The sequence below is a fragment of the Ambystoma mexicanum genome, chromosome 13 (assembly GCF_040938575.1).
Source record: "Ambystoma mexicanum isolate Mex_15411 chromosome 13, UKY_AmexF1_1, whole genome shotgun sequence".
In the NCBI taxonomy this organism is placed as follows: Eukaryota; Metazoa; Chordata; class Amphibia; order Caudata; family Ambystomatidae; genus Ambystoma; species Ambystoma mexicanum.
In genome coordinates this window covers 601,865,438-601,887,605 of record NC_090938.1, presented here as the reverse complement: position 1 = coordinate 601,887,605, position 22,168 = coordinate 601,865,438, and the positions used below count along the sequence as shown (strand labels likewise).

The 22,168-nt window shown below is 46.9% G+C and overlaps 1 protein-coding gene across 8 annotated transcripts in view; it reads left to right on the top strand.

Moving 5' to 3' along the window:
* The window catches only part of ATP6V0A1 (ATPase H+ transporting V0 subunit a1), a 359,698-nt gene that overhangs the window by 108,460 nt on the left and 229,070 nt on the right, over positions 1-22,168 (top strand). For all 8 annotated transcript variants that reach the window (XM_069634445.1, XM_069634444.1, XM_069634440.1 and 5 more), the window contains exon 7: positions 671-797. In XM_069634445.1, coding sequence (XP_069490546.1) covers positions 671-797 — 127 coding nt within the window. The remainder of the gene's footprint in view (positions 1-670; positions 798-22,168) is intronic.

Here is a 22,168-nt window from a genome sequence, read left to right as displayed (position 1 = left end):
ATTTTCCAGCTAAACTTTAAAACTTATCACCTTCTTTTAATAGTGGTGGGTAGAGGGTATGTGTCTTATCCTGTCTTGGGTTCAATTTCTTTTCCTTTAGGTCCCACTGTTTGAACTAGCAGTGGTGGTTCTCAAGCCTGATCCAGATGACCCACCTCCCAGGTGAGAATCTTCCGCACGGGATATGATGGGGCCTTCACTCCTGGGAAAACTGACATTGACCTCCATACGTCACAGTCCCTAGAGTGGGGCGTGCCTGTGTGAGAATAGTGATCGTTAATATGGTTGGCATTTGCTCTTTTAAGAGAGAAGTGAGAAGCCACTGTATTCACTCAGTATAAAGTGCATTTTTAAAAACTTTTTATTTTGGACGTTACAAAAGTTGATTTTCTTGCAATCTTACAAACTGGTTCCTGTCGTCTGTTTTTTTTTTTTAACTTGCCAAGCCTCCCAGGCCCAGTGTAACATTAAACATGTATGAAGATCTTCAAAAACAGAATGTAGTGTAGAACATGTCCTTTTTTTAGGTAGTGTTCCGGGGGAACCGGTTCCATTGCAGGCCTTTCAGAGTTCAAGCCGGATCCTCTCCAGTCACTCGTCTACCGTTGCATGTAGTTGCATGTCTACATGGAACAGCGCCGCCTGTAATCTGTTGTGTGCTCTTCTGCAGCTTTGTAGCCGGAGTGATCAGCCGGGAGAGGATCCCCACCTTTGAGCGCATGCTGTGGCGCGTGTGTCGTGGAAACGTGTTCCTGCGCCAGGCGGAAATTGAGAACCCCCTGGAGGATCCGGTCACGGTAAGGAAACCTGTTCTCGATTGTCCATTGAGGCATACGCCTGCCATTCTGAAATTAAGGTGGAGGGGGACGAGGGTATGCTTTTTAACCTCAGTTTGGTGCAACAAACCACTTTTATTTTACTTCTAAAGGCCTCAGATTTTCCATCTTGATCTTGGCTTTTGTCATGTATTTGGAGAGTGCATTAAGTTGGATTTTCCACTTGAGACGCCATTAGATTGGTTACTGTGGTATATTTGATGCCTATGAAGGAAGGGTTGGGAGGGTTCTGTCTTCAGCGCACCGCTGGCAATCCAGCCGCACCCACGCACGTTTTCCCCTGTTTATGCCCTTGCACACCAGCATGTGCTATTGCCACACTGCTACCCTGCCCAGAAATGACTACCCAGGCCATACGTGTAGGCTCTTGTCTGCTCCTGGATCTTTTTCCGGAACTTCGGTCTTCTTCCTTTCTCCTGGCCTTTGCCATTCCCTACTCCTTCACCTACTTTCTTTCTCTTCACTCTCCCCTCACCCCTTTTTCTTCTGTGCCTCGTCCTTTTCTCTCCTTCCCCTGCTCCTCATCACTGTTCTCCTCTTCCTATCTTTTCCATTGAAACCATTCCGTCTCTTCTACTGCGTCCTTTTCCTCTCTGCCCTTTTCACTAGATCATCACTTTCACTGCTTTCTATCTTTTTGACTGAACCTATTTTTCTCCTGTCTCCTTTCCAGCATCTACTGCCTGTCTCTTCATGCTCACATCTTTCCAATAGCTTCTGCTCCCCTTTCCTTGTTCTTCTGTTTGCTTTGCCGTCCCTTTTCTTTTGTACACCCTTACGATCTCTTATCCAGCTTCACCGCCTTTTTGGTTCACCGTCATCTCTTCTTTTCGGTTTGTTACTTTCTTCCTTTACAACCCTCCTTTGTTTTGTGCAGGTCCGTTCCTCTAAGTAGTCACTTATGAAGAAGTGTAGTGCCTTTGAACCCAGGCCTTTCGCTAAAACCATATTCCGCTGGCAGTTTCCCTTAAGATCTTGTCATCGGTGCCCTGTACACCCCGTGGATGAAGCCTACCAGTCCTCCCCCTGCGAGCAAGCATTGCGTGCTAAGGTTCCACCTAGTCTGACTAATGCGCGTTCATACAAGATCTGATTCATAGACGGGGTTACTACAATACTATAGTCACAAATACAGGAAGGCCTTTATTAATATCTAACTGCGTGGCTATGAAAAGGGGTTTGTTTTCCAGGAGGTGATTGTGAGCAGTGGCGCCAAGTTTAATAGCAGAGTTTCTGATCATCGGCAAGTGAAATTAATGTTTGCAAGGCTCCAGTGATCTCATCCGTTTCCAGTCTGGCTGTTGTCATTTGTTATTGCATGTACAGCCTAACGTAGTCGCCATGTAAGGCAGTCACGTGTCCGCTGGCAGTTGAAGGCCCTCTTGACGGTTTACCACGTGCATGTCACTGCATTTTGCCGAACATGGAAGGCCTTTCAAGTGTTTTTCCCCTTCCTCTCCCTTCCTTCGGGTAAAGATGAACCCGCGAGAGCTGTTGCTGCTGAACAGAAATGTGATGCTTTTGCAGTGAGTCACATGGGCGCGCTGCACACATTCCTGTACTGGCCGTGACTCCTAAGCACTTAATCTGCTGCCAGCACGAGGGAGCGCCCCTTTTCGCCGACTACCACCCAAGGCGGCTTGGTAGATAAGTGTTTTTTGTGTGAATGCAACCTTTTCCCAGGGTGGTAGCCACTCTGGCTCCACAGTTAATTATTCTGAGCTTTTCTCTTGATGCAGGTGTCTATAAAACAATTTCCTGGTGACGAATACAAAAGGATTGCAAAAAAAAATGTAAGGCCCTAGCTTAGTTATTGTGAATTCACTTTAATAGGACGTTTTCCTGATGGCTGATGTCATCCCTGCTGCTTCTCCTATGAATGCGGTAAAATATCAAATGCCCTTTGACTCACCTGATATCTATTTTATTTAGTTTTGTAAAGCGCACGTACGCCAGAAGGCATCTTGGCGCTGAGGTGGGGCAGAGCCATACAATTAAAGAGAAGGGCCTTGGATTAGAAGGGTCTCCAGGGCCCGCCGGAAGGCCAAGTGGTTAGAGGTCGCACACAGTGACCATGGCAATTGGTTCCATGCTATAGAGAAAGCACGGCCCCCGGTTGTAGTTAGTCTAACCTGGGGGAGTGCTAGTAGTAGGGCAGCCCGAGAACGAAGAAAGCGAGCAGGAATATAGTGAACACATTTTTCCTGGAGATATGCAGCTCCCAGCTTGTAGAAGGCACGATGCGCTAGGCACATGATTTAAAGAAAATCCGTTTTTCAATCGGAAGCCAGTGCAGTTTTTTTTTAGGAGAGGTGACATGTGAGAGCGTGCCTAAGGACGCACAACTACTCTGGCTGAAGCATTCTGGAGCATTTGAATGCATTTTTATTAGATAGCGTGGTTTTGGCCGTAGTACAGCGAATTACAGTAGTCAGCTGTACTAAGAACCACCCAACGCGGCTACCACAGGAGCATGAAAGTGGTCCGGGATAAAAGGAAGAACCTTCCGCAAGGTACGCAATTTAAAATGACCAGATTTGCAGACAGCACCAACCTGCTCCATCATTGCAAGGGAAGATGGAAACTTTACCCCCAGATTTCTCAGTACAGGGGATGGAGAGGGGAATGGGCCAAAGGAAGTGGGACAGAAATCAGGAGTCCAATAAGTGAGAGGATTAGTCCTTCTAGGAATTATCACTTGTATTGGTATGCCTAGCGCCTGCAGCATACGGATCAACAGCAACAAAATAACAGTGCAGTCAAACTAGACACAGCTAAAGGCAGGGTTCATTCTCAAAGATTGGAATTCATTGCAGTTCCCAGCTCTCCCTCAGTATCACACCTGTGAGAGGGCCATTGTTTGGAGTGGGATCATGCGTTTTCAGCATGTTGCTGGCTGGCATGTGATGTCAGATTGGGGCGACGTCCGCTACTTGTGTAAGAGAGGATTCCGCTTCTGCCTTTCGGGCAGCGACCAATCTGCCTGCTTGCCCTGGGTTTGGAGCGGATCCACCTGAAACGTGTAAGCAATTGGAAACTTGGTCCTGGGATATTCTCCCTCTGAGTTTTGCGACACGCCCCTAGAGTACATTCATTCTCCAGTGTGCCCTTTCTAAGAAGTGGTTCATTTCTATTCGCGCAGGGTGGTTTTGCGACTGGCTGCTTCCATCATTAAATCTTCCGAGTTAGCTCTAGGCAATACTTCCTCTGCACTAAAAATGACATTCGACTTTCACGTGGCATCTTTCTCATAAAGTATATGGACCAGATAGTTCTATATTTTATGGGCCTGAATGTCTTGTCTTTTTCAGATTGGTTCAACAGCTTTTCTCCCTGATAAGTCTATATTCATGGCCTTATCAAGGACCCCATTGTTTGATTTACCTGCTAAGTGATGCAAAGTCTCCCATGGTCACGGTGCCCAAACTTGCACGGTTACCTGCATGTGTGGTAGACTGCTTGGTGACAGATTCACTCATTTGGAATATAACCTGGATGCAGCGTGCTGTTTCCCGAGGGATGCTCGTCAAGGCACCCCTGTGTTATTTTGTACCAAGCTACACAGCTAATGTTTGTTCTTGCGAGTGCATGGCACACATATGTTGCTGTATATGATTATGGCCAGCTGCCTGAATGAGGTCTGGGATTCCTGATCATTCTACACCCCAAGCCAAGTAACCTGGGAAAGTTTGAATATGGAGCCCACGAGCGATTGCATGGCTGACAGTTTTTTGGAAATTGGCAACCCTGTGATGGGCAGCAGGAGTGTTTGCTCCACTGCCAGTGTTCATATTTAACCAGAAGGATGCCCATGTTTCTAGAGAATGTCTTTCTGCTTATCCCTGCACAAGCCTGACTTGAAAACGCGGGACCTCAGCACACCTTGGGCAATGGGAATGGACCGCCCTGTAGTCCTGTCTGTCGTTACAAAAGCCAAACCACACCACGGAACTCTAAAAGCATTGCTGGGACTTGGAGGTGTCGGTCTTACTTGACCTGCAACTGCTGGGCACTGACTGCATCTTCTCTGTGCCAGAACCGTACCAGAGGCAAACGGCATAGCTGTATGCACCCAATCTACCGCAGTCTTCTGGTCCACTCCCTATCCCGCTTGCCTATAAACCGTGTCTTCGGGACTGGAACTTGCACTACACAGGATTGCCTAAGAACTTCTCTTCTGACTGTAAAAGGGAGCCCTGCTTTCTGCCCGACCTCCACCCAAGGCGCTTTGGCAGTTAACTGTTCTTTTGATGAAACGCCCCCTTCCCAGGGTGTACCTTTTGTGTGTTTTCTGCTGTATATTGAGTTTTATGCAGGTGTCTATAATCATTTTGTGGTGAGGAATGGAAAAGGCTTGTTTTCTTTAAAAAAAAAAAAACACCCGACTGATCAGCCTTGAAACTGTGTACTCCATAATGAAATGACTTTGGCAGGACATTTTCCTAAAAAGTGATGCCATCCCATCTGCTGTTCCTATGAATGTGGTAAGATAACAAATGCCCTTTGACCCCGCTGATATCTTGGGAAATGTTGCCTTTTGACTTTGTGGACTGGGGAATTTCTCATTAGGAAACAGCCACATGTTCATGACCCCAGACTGGGTCCACAATCTGTCGCTAGGCTTGTACTGAATGGAATCCGTAATATAGGATGCTACAGATGAAGAAACACAGGAAGTGCTAACAATTTCAGAAGCTATTGGACAAATGGAAATGAGTGAGATAAGACCAAGGTTAGGATAGTAGGTTAGCATTAGGAATCCTTGAGGAACAAACCATTTCAAGATGGCTGCTATTAACTACAGAAATTACATGACTTTTAGCTAGGGACACTTCAGGGTAAAAAATAAAGGTTTATTTATTAGGACAAGATCTATTATGCATGCGCTTTTCGATTATCTGCTTGGCTTGGGCCTTTGTTCCTGTTGTTCGTTTTATGGGGAGGAAGGATAGCTCAGGGGCAACGCGTTTGTCTTGGAAGCAAGACAACACAGCGCAACACAGGTTCGAATCCAGATCCCGCGCTTAGAGACCACTCACTGTTATTAAGCGCGTTATAAAAGAACAATTACAAAAAGAAAAAATATAATTAAACTTCCGGCGCCCACCTCAGATCCACTGGGACTGTCTTTGTTGCATTTGAACAACCTTATTTGTTTGTGAATGGTGAGCATTTTCCACCCCTCTTCCTGCCTGGCTCTTTGTTTGCTTGACCTTTGTAATGGAGGATCAACAGAACCTACTTGAGTAAAAAATGTAGATTTCAAAACCTTTATTAAGTTTGCCAGAGTGAGTGGTAATGACGCCTATAGGGTCTAGGGCGGCGAATGCAACTAGAAATAAGGTACACTTTGCTAACTGTGCACGGATGGGGTCAACTGGGTGTTTAAAGGGCCTATCTATAAGAATACTGGTCTTTCTCAGGGTTCCTTCTTGTAACTGGTCTAGTCCCAGGGATTATAGCTCCCTGGTTGCTTCTTGGCATCTCCTCTCAGCAAGTATTTCTTTCCTCTAAGCTGTGGGTAATTGTCAGGCTTTGATGGTATCCCTCCTTGTTGCGGGTCACCGTTAAGAGCACACACATGCCAGCAAGTCTTTAGTCACCTTTGCTCAGGGTTTTTCTCAAATTGTGAAATTTTGACTCTCCAGTTAATCGTAGCCACTCTCAGCCAGTTTCTCTCAGAAGCGGAATGGCCAGAAGGACTCTCTATGGTAAGGCCACCTTGGGGCAATTGGGTAGTTTCTTCCTGATCTACTTCAAGTCGTGTTCACACTCTTTTGCATCCACATGCTTAAGCGGTGTAATGATCGTGTGAGTTTTCTCAGCCACATTTCTCCCATTCAGAATCTTCTCTTCCTTGCGCTCCACATTGCACACCTTTCTACAACCTGCCTTCTGTACTGCACTCATTTTTTGACCTCTCCTGCACAGTTCGGGGTTTTTATAGTACATTTAATTAATTGGATTGCCAAATAAAGGTTGTGTGATTTAGTAATTCCATGGTCTGGTTTTACTTGCCCGAGGTGATAACTTATTCCCTTTTTCACGTCTTCCCTTTCATGTTTTCTCTCTTCTAATATGGCTTATCAGCAATAGTAGATTGGCCGGTTCTTGTTTGTAATTGGATCTAATTAGTGCTGTTGTAATTGCAGTCGAGTTCTTAAAGGCCCTCTTTGCCATTTTAAAGTCAGGTGAAAGAGACGCAAAGGCTCTGCAGTGTGGGGCCATGTCTCCCTACTGTCGTAGGAGCACAGTGATCTCACCTCTCAGGTCTACCAGGGTCAGGAGAAGAGTGGTATTGGGATGACGTGTTACCACTAGATGCTGTGAGCTCGCTTAAGGGTATGTTGGTTTGGGACTGTTTTTTTTTTTTTTTCTTTTCTTTCTAGTCGATTTCCCTAATTAAATTTTCTCTCCTAGCAGACCTGGCCTCTCCCAATTCAAGATGGTAAAAATAAAGCTAAAGTTTGACTGGTTTTGGGTCATCAAGCAGGGGACTTGCAACATTGAGCAAGATGAAGATCTCCTGAAAGATATTTCTACTATAAATTTGATCTGATACTTGCATCCCTTGCCCATTTCTCATACTCTTGGGACATCCCATGGAGTGAGGGATAGGAGTAGGGTGTGTTGCAAAGCAGCATAGAATCAGAACTTTCTGTCAACAACCAGAGAGCCGCGCCCAGGACACCCCAACCTGTGGCACCTCCAACACGTCACATGCCCAAGGTGTTCACACACTGTGCTGGGTGCCCTCCGAGCTTTTCCTCGGCACAGACTGGCACAGCCTTTGCCTAACCTATTTCAGTCCGTCATATGTATGACCTTCTCCTTTTTGGCGAGGTCTCTTCTATGCAGGCGAGGGCACCAGTAGGAGGCCTTTGGTGAGCCTTGCCCACAGCACATGGGGTTCATTGAGATGAGTCTCAAAAAAGGAGCGAAGTCTACTTTTACTTTCAAGCCCCCCTCACATGCGGATTCCCTTTTGGGCCCTACCCCAATACGAGAGGTGTAAGAGAGTGCACCCCGCCCCCATCCACACTCCTGCTCTATCTGGGCCTACCCGACTCTGGTCCGAGCTGCGGCACAGGACTAGTGCCACACCGTGTTCCAGTGCACCTTTCAAACCTGGAGATGGGTTACACCTTCCTTCAAATCGACTTCACAGTGCCCCAGTGGCTGAGCTGGGGTGGGAGTGTGCTTCTGTATGTGTAAGCAAGTAAACTACCCCGCACAGGCAGACAGGGCAGGAGGGAGAACTCTCTTCACCAGACACGAGCACAGTATACCCTGTGGGCATTCAGTGCAGCTTTGGGGCAGAAAGGAATCCCACCCGTGACTTGGCTCCATTCCTGAAAAGCGGTACTGGGCCTCGCCCTTCACACTGCAAAAAGCACAGGGATCCTAAAAAGAGAAAATGCTCTGTGTCCTGTGCCTGCACAGAGGGAGTCGCAATGAAATCCATAAGCACTACCTGGATCATTCTCCCAATAGGTTAGTGCGGGATTATGCAGGTCTATGACCCTCATTGGAGTCTTGTCAGGACCCTGGGGCACCTTTACGGTTGCCAAGCACGGGCCTGCTTGTGCGGATAGCCGGAAAGTGGGAACTGTGCAAAAGGCACGCTTCGCCCCCCCCTCCTCCCCCCTCCGGAACTTCCCAGGACATGGAAGGATCCAGGACCTCGAGCCCAGCACAGTCTCCTCAACATGGCATTCTGGTACCATGATTACAGCTGTGATGTGGGCTGTGCATACCCAAGAATTTTAACTGTGTTCAGTGGGCAGCTCTGATGAGGGAACCGTTCATGGGTACACACTTATTGCCGCCCATGCACAAATCCCATTACGGCAGGGCACAGTACATGGGCTACAGCAGTCTATCTGTGTTTCAAGAGCAGGTCCGAGAACCGTACTTGGTCAAGAGGATGAGTCCCTCATGAATAGATCTGAAACATGTCCTCACTGGTTCGGACATGAATTTCTTTTTCAAGGACATCATGCTTGAGGTCATGCCTCCTCCGGACCCTACAGCGCCATCCACCACAGTATAGTTATCCGGCTCCATGACTCCTAGTTATCCTGCAGAACTGGGGTAACAAACGGATGACCACTCCCTTTTCACATCCAGGGTGTGCAACAACAACCTTTCTGCTGGAGTGAAGATACGATCTAGCTAAAACCAAAGAATTAAGAAAATCTATGTAGCCGCTGGTCAACGGTTACAGCCAACATGAATCTGCTATCAGAAAACCAATAAACCTTTACCTGGAAAACCTAGAGCCTATTCTAATAGGGTTAAGGCCAATACTGCAGCCTTTAAGAGAAATATTCCGATTTTAGAGATGGGTAAAGCAGCAACCTGGAATTCGGTTCAAACTTTATCTGGCCAGTATTGCATAGATTCATTTGCAAGAACAGATGCACAAGTGGGGGTAAATCTTTCTGAGCAACCTGTTTGGCTAATCTCCGTTTGGGTGTGGAGCTCTTAGAATATTTCTTTCTTTGTATGAACATACTTCCTGGTTTACGCCAACCCTGCCTGCCCCCCCCGCCCCCCGCACTCCCCTTTGCTTTCGCATCCTCCGGGAGATTGGGAGCACGGCAGTCTCGTCAGTCTTAATGAAGAACCCAGAATGAAGACCCAATAACTACTTACTATTCTTCATCCCGGGCATCTTCATGGACTTCATGTGTTATCCACCCCCCCCCACCACCTCTCATTGAGCAGAACTCTCATTTATTGCATCTAAGCCAGAAAGTCACGCCTAAAATGCTGTCTACACTACAGATTTCTCCATAAAGAGTTCACTTCACCTGCCACTTTGCTGCATCCAGGAGCTGCACTCTCTGTGACCTTAAAGGCACAGTGTCTTTCTTGATCTCCTGCTGGCTTATCGGTCATTTATTTTTGTTTTCTCTAAGGAAAGAGTTGTAGAAACAGTCTAGGCATCCACCTTTTCTTTGATGCAGGAGAATTGGTCGGAATTGTGTTAGAGGGCATTATTATATATTTTTTATGAGGAGATATTTCATGTTTCGCATTTGAGGAGAGTTTTTTTCTCCTATAATGAATTCTTCCGGGCAATATTGAATGTTTATGGATTGAATTGAGTTACCAAGGATCAAGAACTGGATCTACAAGTAAGTAAGTTCCTTTATCTCTTCCAAGTAGCACATCTGACTGCATGTGGGCCTTGATGGACAGCGTCCCCTCTAGCCCCAAAAGGTGCTTGTCCAGTGTGACTTCGTCACACTTTAGGCATTGTTGGTGACCTGAACTGGTGGGACCTGAACCTTCAAACAATTTACCTGTAACCTTAAAATGCAAAATGGGGCCACAGGCATCGGATCAACAACACAGTGCACTTAATTCCTCCAGTCAAGTAGTTTCATGCTATAAGCACTTTTTCAAAACAAATACAATTTAGTTGACCCCATACTAAATTACCTGTTGGAAATACTACAATCCAGTGCGAAAATGACCACCGATAATGGACTTGTATAGCACAGTGACAAACGCTGTGACTACCAAACGTATGTGACTTCTACCAGTAGAACTGGTGTTTAGTCAATGGGGGTTGTCCTAAATAAGTGCTTGCACAGCGGACTGCGTCAACCGGTGGAACAAAGGGCAATATATTTGTAGCCAGTTTCTTTTTCTTTTCTGGCCCGCGCAAGCACACTATTTTAAAAACTCCTGGCCAGGAACTGACTCACCGACAACACCCCACCATCCCAGAATAGCTGCTCTGGTGGGGCGCTGAACAACCTGCAAATAAAAAGGGTTAATACAGGATATGGGCACACCCTGAGTTCCTTGATAATTAACGGACACAGACACCAGAATGCATTTTTCTAGAAACCTCTAACCGGGTCTCTCTTTATTGAACATGCCCTTTTTAGACGCTAGGATTCCCCTGGCTTGGGCTCCATCTTAGCGGGGACCCGCTACGTCAGCCCACCCTTCGTTGGAGGGTTCCCAGGTACCCTTAGGAAGAGCTTGTTGCAACCAATCCCCTTCCTAAACTCACGCCCCACCCACATGGAGAGTGAGGCCATAGGATGGCCTCTGTGGGTGGTTCCATCTAAAAAGGTGGCCTTGGGCAGGCTGCCAACCTATGCCACCGCCTCACGCCAGGGTGCCTCCCCTCTACCTCCAGTTCACCATGTCCATCTACATAACATCCTATCTATCCTTACTTAGCAGTTGCCCTAATTAACATTTCCCTAATGCCCCAACTATCTATTTCCCCTTACTGAACATTTACCTTACATAACAGGAATACCATAGGCACATAACTACTCATACATATATACTTAGACTTGCAACAGTAGGGTGACTGCTGCAGTCAGTCACCCCTACACAGTACGTTTAATGTCTGTCTGCACGCAAGGCTGTGAGGTGCTGGTTGCAGGCTGGAGCCTGTTCCCTGATGACACTGGGTGAGAAGATGGTGCTTGGCTCATCTGGTGTTTGGCTGTTGACCTCATGTGGTCCTTCAGGGTGACCCCGTCCACCACTTGGGGTCACCTCACTGCCCGCACTCTGTAAACTGTCCTGGGCGGCCCCCTATGCACATGGGGACCGCCAACACTCACTGTGACACCCAGAGCCATGTTATTGTACAGGGTGGGCCGCATTGGCCGAGGGGCCCACACGAAATCACAGCTGCGATCCGCAGCATTATTTAAATTCAATGGGTGGGCCCCATTACCTGTGGGGCCCACCTGATGTCACTGCCGCTACCGGACTCCATTTTCAGTTCAGGATGCATCCCCATAGCAACGGGGATGCCCCCATGCTCCGCGGCCTTCTCTTGACCTGCCCCCTCAGCAATGCTCAACGGAGCGACCCGGGACTTTGCCATCACCTCATCTTCACCCGGGTAGGTTGCCAAGGCCAACCCGGGGCACCCGCTGCACACTCTGCATTCCCTCCCCGGCTGATCCTGACATACGCAGCCCAAGAGTATTTCATTGATGACCGGCCCTCCTCGCTGGCCACGAGGTGAGCATTTGGGGGCACGGCCAGGCAACCTGGTCGGAACCACCCTGGACATGTGTTCCTGGCCGGGTTGTTCTTGATGGGCCTGGCCAGTCATTGCCACGCTGCCCTGGCCATGAATGTTTCTGGGGCCCGTCTGGTCTGGCTCCCGGGCCGACCGGCGCTACGGCCTAGGGGTGGCCGAGCCACTCCTGACAAAGCAGCTCAGCCCCCCCTGTACAGTCTCTGCGGGGCTCCCCGCCGCCTACTGCTTTTCTGGTGCTTTTCAATGGATTAAGGCCCTAGGGGGGCGCTCGAGGCAGCAACCCCCAGGTAGTCTTTCTTTTCTCTCCCCCTCAACAGTCCGTTTTTAAATTGTCTTTTTTTTTTAAAATCCTGCTGGTTTCTTTTCCATTCCCTGCCCAGCCCATTCGTGGGCAGGGGAGTTATTTTCTATTGTTTTGTCTTTTACCTTTACTTTCAACATTCCCATGGTGGGCCGGATGGTTTGTTCTAAACACTTACATAAATACACACACAACACATGTAATAAAGCCTTTATTACCCCAGTGTCTGTGTCTTTTCTTTCTGTGTTCCCTCAGAGGGCCAGAATGTAGCCCAACTAGCTGGACCCCGTCGGGCCACGGGCAACATATTGTTTTTCTGCTGTTTGCAACACCCTTTTTTTCGGATCTGCATTTGGCAACTCACTGGCAGGGTGTCTCGGGCACGGGCACCAAGATGAAACCCTCGTTTGAGACGGGCGTTGCCTGAAATGGTGCCCTGCAGCAGCATTTTCAGTTGTGCATGACGTACACGTGTGGGTAGTCTCTTTCCCAATTTCCTATAACCTGCATAATATTTTCCTTACCTTTTCAGAAGATAAAGTACTAGTTTCATAAAGTCTTCATGTGTACATGTTTTATGTGCAGTATAATGTATCTTGAAACACCCTGCTCTGCTCCTAAGAGTTTCTCTTGACTGATCAGCCATTGCTACCTTAGGTAAGCTCTGAAAAGCTTGCAAGAATCCATATTGCACAACTGCAGGTCAGTTCCTCATCCACTGAACAGAGGGAATAGAGGAATAGGCCTGACATCTGATGGTGGCATTTGGATGTATGTGAAAGAAGATGAAGCTTGCAAGGGAGGCCATTACTGAGGGCACTTATAACCATTATGAAGGCAGACGAGCACAAGGAGCACAAAAGCTCAGGACTAGAGGCCTGAACAATGAAGCAATTCCGCATGAAGCAATTTGGAAGCACCGGGAAGGAATGTCACAAGACCCGGAAGAGGAAGGCGACATGGACATAGAGGATGCTATAGCCATCACCATAACCTTACCTCACTTGCACCATCTTTTTCCATGGTCAGCCCAGCAAAGAAAGTTGACCTTTTCCTGAGATAACTCGTGCTAGAGATCCAAAGAGCCCTCCTGGCTGAATGGAAGAAAACCATTGAGCTGGACAGGGAAAGCGTAGAGAAGATGAAGTTGTGAATCCAACCTCACTGAGCAAGAAAAGGACCAAGCACACCAGCTGGAGCTACATAAACATGAACTGGATGCTGCAAATGTGACAATTCAGAGTGTCACTCCCAAGACAGATAATGAGCAGACCTCCGTTCCCCCATCTCTCAAAAGGTTTGGTGGGATTATGTGATTTCATCAGATCTTTTTTTTGGCTCACAACATTTTATTTGGTTTCCACAATTCAGAGTGAATACAGAGATCAAAATAACCTGTTTACTTGTTTCTTGCCTGACAGAAGTGTCCTGATTCTGGATCAGTCTGAGTGGGACCAGAAAAAGTATAGATATTTGACAATGACTCTTATGTGAAACATTGCAAGAACTTGAAGTAACTGGGAGGTGTCAGACTGCCAGAAGAAAGATAACATTAGTTGTGAAACCTGTGTGGCTAGTTCAGTGAGAAACCTGAATGGGTGGATGGATGGAAGGTGTGAAAAACCAGAGGGTGTTACACAAGCAAGTCCCTGGGGATCCCATACTCAGGTGGCCAGGGAAAGGCCATCGCTTTTGGCCTCCGACCCTGGGGGTCCTCAGGGAGTTGGGGAGAAGCACCTGATTGTGAGACATGGTATCCCCCCTTTTCCCAAAACCCATCTAACCCCTGTCCCTACCTATTTTATTCCCATAATTCCTTCACACTGACAACACTGCTGAGCTGAGGAATGAGGCCAGGAAGATGACCTCTAATGACTTGCAATGGCTCTTTCCATTTAATGAGTCAGACATGTAATCCTAATTACACACGCCTGCCACTTGTGAACACTCCCGCCAGGATAAAAGGTGGCACACAGGCACACTCGGCGCAAGACTGGGTACGAGAAGGGGCAACTCTTCTGGGGCTGATGGAAACCATGTTATCTAAGTTGGAAGGCCAAGGGTCTGATCTGCACTTGCGGACAACGAGAGCGAGCCAAGCGAGAACCCCACACTTTTGGAAAGCCGTAAGGGCTTCAAGAATGAAACCGATTGAGAAGAAAGGCTATACCTTCAAAGTGCTTCAAGGCAGCCCGCTCCACTCCCGGGTGAAGTTGGGGAGGAGCAGAGGAGGTATTGGTAACGGCCTTAACTGCTACATGAAAGAGGTTGAAGAAAGAAACCCAATTAACACGACCAGTAAGTTATCGAAGGCAACAAAGGCCCGGTTTGTGTTAAAGGCAAATTAAACTGTAACGAGTTGAAGGTTGTGAATGTGCCGATAAACACGTAATGGAAAAGACAATTGCTGAACTGTGATGGGAGTTTACAAAGTAACAGTGGTCCTCTGAAGTGGAATCGCACATTCGAAAGTCTGTGTAAAATGTTTGAAGTTGTGATCATTTGGAAAACGAAGGCGAGAGAGTAACCGCAATCTTGTATGAAAGTTGATTGAGTGGAAAACACAAGGGGAAAGTGTATGAACTTTAAATACGCCAAGAAGGCAAAGTAAAGAAATTATAATTCCAAGGAACTACAAATACCAAGAATCATTGCTGTTGAGAGTTGATGAAGATTGTCAAATTGTTTAAAGAAAGGTCGAAGTGGTCATGCAGAGGTCTGCGCAAAATCTTTAAAGTTTTGAAAGTCTTCGACAGTAAAACTAAAGTAAGATAAACGTTGTATGGAACAAAACTTAAGGGAACCCCACGAGAAAAGACAGACTCTAGCCCAGCAGAGGGAAGCCGGTGTTGAACTGTGGTAAATCAAAAGTAAGTGTGAAAAGAAAGACAGGCTCGAGCCTGGCAGAGGGAAGCCTGTCTTGAGTTGAACTGTGCATTTGTGGCAAGGCGGACGAAGCCGAAAGAACCTGTTGTACTGTCAAAAGCTTGAAGCCCAAGCCTGAAAAGATGAATTGTACCAGTAAGCCAAAGTGTGCCAGATTGATAGAAATGTGCTAGCCACTTACCCCTTTTAAGAAACTCTTGAGACCCTGTGCTTCTGAACGTGGGGTAAGGAGTTGTTACCTAAGCCATTCTGACATTTCTTTTGAGACACTATTTTTCCTTTTTATATCCCCTTTACACATTTGTCATTTGAAAGGGAGGGCGAGGTTTGTTTTCTTTTTTTTTTACTTTTAGTATAGGCCTTTTTATTTTGACTAGACTGACTTGGACTTATTTGTTTAATGGTCGAGACTACTCCCATTCTAGAGTTAGGGCCAGTTGGGAATCCTCCCAACCTTATCAAATGCAAAATAAAGTGTTTTTGAAACTTGCATCTATTGTGTGGGTCTGCTGTTGATACCATGCCTTCGGTACAAAGGGAACAAGTGGGTACTTATGAGGGAATTATTTAACTTCCTAATGTTAGAGCACTTATTTGATTCTTGCCAACAGACTTGCATCTTCATCCTGCTGACTCTAAAATGATGTTCCCTGTACTGATAGCTATGCTTGTGGGTTAGTGGGTCGTTCTGTGTTGGCCTCAAAGGACATGGTGCTCCTCAGAAGCAATAGGATCATCACAAATGACAACACTCTAAATATATGTCCCATCAGGTCCCCCAAAGTAGGGGTGGGTTAAGTCCCCTGTAGGAGAGCCCCAGAAACACAGCCACTCAAGGTGGCAGTGGTAGGATTGAAGGCCACTGCAGTTCCAAGCATTGTTGGGGCTTTGGTGATCCTGTGCAGTAAAGGACAACCCCCATGTATAAGGCCAAAGCTTTAGGGGTACAAGCCTCCAGATTAGAGGAGTCCATATGTCTTCTGGATATTGTCTTGATGTCTGAGTGGGTTTGGGAAAACCATCAGGAAATCTTAAGAGATTCCGGAGAGCACAGTTACTTGAAGTGCCTGCAGCAATGACGAGAAATCCTCCACCTTGATTGGAACTGCAATTAATATCATACTAATATGACAAACTGTGCTTGCTTTATAGGATCTGCTAAAGGGTCCCATGAAGTTCACTAGGCAAACAAGTGGCCACAAATAAGTGCCTTAGTGACCATACAGATTTGAAGATAGATGGACACTATTCCAGCAAGTGTGCAGTAAAACTTGGTTGGAAACACAGACCTGAAAACGACTGTGGTGACTGGTTCACAAATCCAGATGAGACATCCTGTTCAGGACTTTGTTCCTTGAGAAGAGGGGTGGCACAAAGCCTTCAGGAGAAGCCAATGTGCACTTGACACGTAGAAGCCATAGGCGGGCCCTGTAGATTATCCTGCTTTTATGACAGAGGAGGTTGAGGGATCAGTAGGTGCTGGGATGTCTGACCGAAAGGGCCTGTCAAAGATGCAGGCTTTGCTTGCTGATAGGCAACCTGGCTGATTCTGTTGTGGACAGAGAGAGTATCTAACTCTTGAGGGTCTGCGAAAACTGGATTTAGCCCAGTATATCGGGGAAACCCCTGGGAAAGCCAAGGTATACTGGGAGGTCCGGCTGCTTTATTTTGAGCCCATATAGCCAGTGCCTGGTGCCCACTTGAGGCTGGTGGTACCCCTAGGTCAACACCCTTTCCTGACCTAGTTAGCCTGCAGGTCGCTTTTGCAGAACATTTTGGAGTGAAGAATACCATGCCATCCTCCATGAAAGCTATGTGGATGGAGTGGGGGGGGTAAACCTAATTATCTTTCCCATTCTTACAACTCCATCCCTCCACTTTCATAACACATGAGCATGATGGTGGGTGGGAAGGAAGGTCTCTAGAAAAGTCCCTTGGGGGAAGTTAGAGTCCTGGTTACCACATCGTTTTTCCAAAGCTCTTTTTAAAGGTTTATTTTGGGCAATCTGCCAAGGGCTCTTGCTCCTTAGTCACCGAGGTTTGGTGAGAAAACCCTCAAAGTCCAGCCCTGGAAGTGCTGAACTAGCTGCTGGGCCTGCAGAAATGGGTGACTGAACTCATGAATAAGGCCGAGGACAACCTTCCTGCGGATCATGGCTCCGCCAAACAGTGATATGATCTGAAGGCAGGAGGGGCCACAGCTTTGCGCAATAAGTGGTATGGCACCTATCATATAATTGAACAGACCAGGTCACTTAATTTGTTGACCATGGCAACTTGCGAGGCTGCTTCAACACTTGCCCCTTATTCTCCATCACTTCAGGAATCGCACAATGATGTAAACAATATTGCAGACCTCCTTCATGTTAAGAGTTTTTGTCTGTCAGACCAGGTTTGTTGACTGAGGTCCTAGTTCTGTCTGACTGAGACTATCGTAGCACATTTGATGTCGCTCACTTTGAACAACCTTACCAAAAAGGTTATTTGGAGGAAGTGCAATAGGTGTTGCAAGGGATGAAGGATGTATAAACGTTTGTGCAGCGCATACCAGTTGTAGGTAAACCTTTTCAGGTGGACCCATTGAAAGTTGGGATAGAAGTAGTTTTAGCTGGATGAAAAAGGACAGAGTAGCTTTCATCAGTCTTCTGCTCAAGGATGGACCAGAGAGGTGGACCACTGTTGGAAAAGAAGGCCACCGTTCTGGCTGTATGGCATTTTGTACAGGGTCTACCTTCACAATCTAATCTGAATGTAAGCCTATAGATGCTTGTGAGCAGGAAAGCAAAACATCACAAGTTCTTCACATGTTCCCATTTTAGCCTGCAATGGCTAACATTTACAGTTGCGAATAGGGGTAGGAGTAATGGGAATGTGGATGACGTTTTTAGAAGGGTTCTGCGATTAGACCCTCAGAGTGGGCTAGTTCCACTGTGTTTATTCTGGGAATTACTGTGAGGACAAACGTCCTAAGCTGTACCTCTACAGAGCGGCTGGGACATTTTAGCTTTTTTCCTCACTGCTTGCTGACCTTTTTCCAGGAAAAAGCCACACCCATGGTCTTATCTGAGATGTTACTGTGTAATCTGTCCCCCGAGACCTTCCCAAGTGTCTTGGGGTTAGGGTTTCCCAATGTTACCAGTAAGAAACCTGCACAGGTTGCAGTGTGTCCACTGCTGGCTGGTGGCAGAGATGTACTGATTTGGAATACAAGTGCGATTCAAACTGCTGTATCCTGAGGGACGCTTGAGATGGTTTTTCTGTTTTAAAACTTAATAACACAACTAAGTGAGTGAAAAGGACAACGATGTTGCTGTGAAGTGCTAAATCGCATTTATCCCAAACCAGTTTGTTGACTTGTCTCTGATACAATCTGCTTTGTCCTTGAGTATTTTCTGTAGTAAATCAGATGCAGTAGACTGACAAGAGGTCATGTTTCACCAGGTTTTACTCAGGAAAATAAATAAAGGCTATTTTGTCCCTGTCTCGAAAGAGGTTTTCTTCCCTACTCTATAAAGAAAATTATAAAGGGTGCTTGTCAGGATGTCTAATTAACACAACGGGTCTCTGTCCAAAAGTCTAATCTGTGCTGCATCTTATCCCTTCCACTAATAAAGGATTAACATAAACTTGACAAACCTGGTGTGGTCAGGGCATTCTACTAAACAGTGATGGCTGGCTTCTGAATCCCATGCAAATGTGCCTCTGGTTTCATCCGGACCGCTTCCCCAGTGGTATGGCTCCAGGTTCAGTCGCAAAGTACAAGTTTGACAAATTTAGTTTTGATCCTTCCTTTCCTCCTTGGCTAACAGTTCGGCTCTTGATTACGCATTTCTAAATTAAAGTGTCTCTCACCCCGTCTTAAAGGGATGGTCTAGTAAAAAATGTTATTTAAAAAATAGATAGGCCACATAAAAAAAAAATACTAGCATTCTCCATTTTAAAACTTCCTATGTAAAATTTTGAGCTATTCAAGCTCAAAATTCGCAAAAGCAAGCACAGGGGCGCAGCCATTTTGTGAAATGGAGGCCCTCCTGTGCTGGCTTTTGCTTTTGCGGCACTAATGAAGGAAAAGCCAGCCAGCTGTAGTAAACAAAGGCTACCGCTGGGTGGCTTTCCCTTCATTAGTGCGGTAGGTGGAGGACGGGGACCGGAGACCAGAGCAGGAAAGCTGCAGCTGAATCTCGGTAAGTGCTATTTATTTATTTTTTAAAAATAAGCACTAGCTGCGTTTTTTTTTCTAAGTTTTCCAGGCTGGAGGAGCCCGGAAAACTTAGAAATAAAACCGCAGCTTTAGAAAAGTATTTATGTTTGCGGTCGCTTTTGAAGCGACCGCAAACATAAATACAACGTTATTGTGTTGGAAAGAAAAACCGCAGCGTTTTCCAACACAACCGCGTGTGTTTCTGCCTGCTGTGGCTATCACTTTGGGTCTCCGGTGCTCCGGAGACCCAAAGTGAAAGCCACAGCAGGCAGAAACACACGCGGTTATGTTTACATGCCGCGTAGTGTTTCTACCTGCAGCTGATTTCCCATTTGGGGCTCTCGGGCTCCCCGTGGGGAGCCCGAGAGCCCCAAATGGGAGAGCAGATTCAGGTAGAAACAACGCGGTTGTTTTCTGCAATGCTGCGTTGTTTCTGCCTGAACCTGCTATTCCATTCTCGAGCCCGAGAGCCCCAAATGGTAAAGCAGATTCAGGCAGAAACAACGCAGTTGTGTTGGAAAACGCTGCGGTTTTTCTTTCCAAGTTTCTCAGGCTCCTCCGAGCCTGAGAAACTTGGAAAGAAAAACCGCAGCCTTTTCCAAAACAATAACGTATTTGTTTGCGGTCGCTTCAAAAGCGACCGCAAACATAAATACGTTTTTAAAGCTGCGGTTTTATTTCTAAGTTTTCCGGGCTCCTCCAGCCCGGAAAACTTAGAAAAAAAACCGCAGCTAGTGCTTATTTTTTGTAAAAAAAATAAATAGCACTTACCGAGATTCAGCTGCAGCTTTCCTGCTCTGGTCTCCGGTCACCGTCCTCCGCCTACAGCACTAATGAAGGGAAAGCCACCCAGCGGTAGCCTTTTGTTTACTACAGCTGGCTGGCTTTTCCTTCATTAGTGCCGCAAAAGCAAAAGCCAGCACAGGAGGGCCTCCATTTCACAAAATGGCTGCGCCCATGTGCTTGCTTTTGCGAATTTTGATCTTGAATAGCTCAAAATTTTACATAGGAAGTTTTAAAACAGAATGCTAGTTTTTTTTTTTGTGTGGCCTATCTATTTTTTAAATAAAATGTTTTACTAGACCATCCCTTTAAGGTATCTTTTCCTTCTCCCTGCCTGGGAGACTTGTGGCTCACACTGTGCTTTGGGTTTCTGCATCTCACACCCCACCTTGGTGGTGTCCTTCTCACAGCCTTTCTTGGGATATCTGATTCCTTGTCCAGTCTAGGGCTGTTTGGTTTCTCACACCTTTGTGAGATATCTGGTTTCTCGCCCTGTCTTGGTCTATATGACTTCTCAACCCTTCTTGGGCTACTACTTGGTGTCTCACCCCGTTTTAGCTTATGACCGGACCTATCTGCTTTCCTCCCGGTCCCCTGGATGCACTGCGTACCTTGTTCGCTGTAGCAGCATTCCTCGGGGGAGGCGCTCTCCTCAGCCGGTGCAGGACTGGTACTCGGGCTTTTTTTCGGTCTGTGGTATCGGTTCACTTGCATCCATGCTTCCTGTCGGCTCAAAACAGGAATTTCTGCTTTGATTCCAGCAGGCTCTGGTCGATCACTTTCTTTGCTGTCACGTTTCTTTTCGGCTGGCCCAAGCTCGGGGGGTGAAGTCCTAACAAAAATGCTTTTTTTAACTAATTGTTTAAGCATTTGCATAAGTAAAAAACAGTAACAATCCCCTCCCCCTACTTCCTCCAAAACCTCCCCCTTCCTCTTCATTTCACAATGTGTTTACTAGCATTTATGCATGAAAAAACAATCCCAAATAACCCCCTTCCCACCTATGCAGTGCCCCCCCCCACCTTCTCCTCTCCATGTTTCTCCTTTGGTCCTCCCATTACTTCGGATTCCCCCTTATCCATCAGCCCCACGCCCAGAACGTACTGTAGAGTGATGTCCCGTAACCAATTACTGTGCGCAGTAACCTCATATTCATCCTCCCCTTCCCCCCCACTTTTTAGGCTCCCTCTTTCTACCCACACCACGCTCCCTCCTCTCCTCTACCTTGCACATTGTCCCCCCTCACTCCCTCTCCTCACAGGGTCTTCAAATCTGAAGAACAAAGCTCATTTAGCATTTGGTTCCAGTCCACCGTTCTTCCCTTCTCCTGCTCCGGGTCACTGTTTGCCTGTAATATCTCCAATTCCGCTATCCCCCAACTGCGAACATCTGCCCTCCACTGCTCCACAGACAGCCTCTGGGGCCTCTTCCAGTAAAAAGCTATTTGCCATTTGGCAAGTATCAATAGGAACCTGCCCAGCCGAGTCTGCGATTTGTGTCATTTCCCCCCTCACAGCATGCCCCACAAACACCCCCTTGGGTCACATTCCAGATTGGAGTTCAGTAATCATTGATGATTTAGATGACCACTCCCCAGTAGCGTGGGACAACCACACACCCCAGATCATATGCACGGGCAATCCTCAATGAGGTCACTATTCATGGCATGAAGCTTAGCCAGAGTTGCATAGACTCTGTGCAGCATATTGAACTGTATAAGTTGAAACTGAGCGTTTCTCGAGACTTTAACCTGCTCTCACATTTCCGTCACTCCTTTTCAGATATCTGACAACCCCCATCCTTTTTCCATTTCACCACCAGTTCTTTCAGGGGGACCTCGGTCCTTACTGCCTGGTAGATGAGAGAGATTTGCCCCCCGCCCCCTGGCCTGATCTAGAAGCATCTACATCAGTGGGCTTACGTCTGGCTCCTCTGTTATCTCTTTCCATAATGCCGCCAGTCTTTTGACCACTACCCCATGTGTTAAAAAATTCCCTTGGCGATCCCATACCTTGCGCTCCAGTCCGTGAATGTCATCAGTTTCCCTCCTACGAATGGATCACCCACTACCCGGCCCCATTTCTCCCATAACCATCCAATCCCTACTTTCCCAATAATTTGCCGCAGCT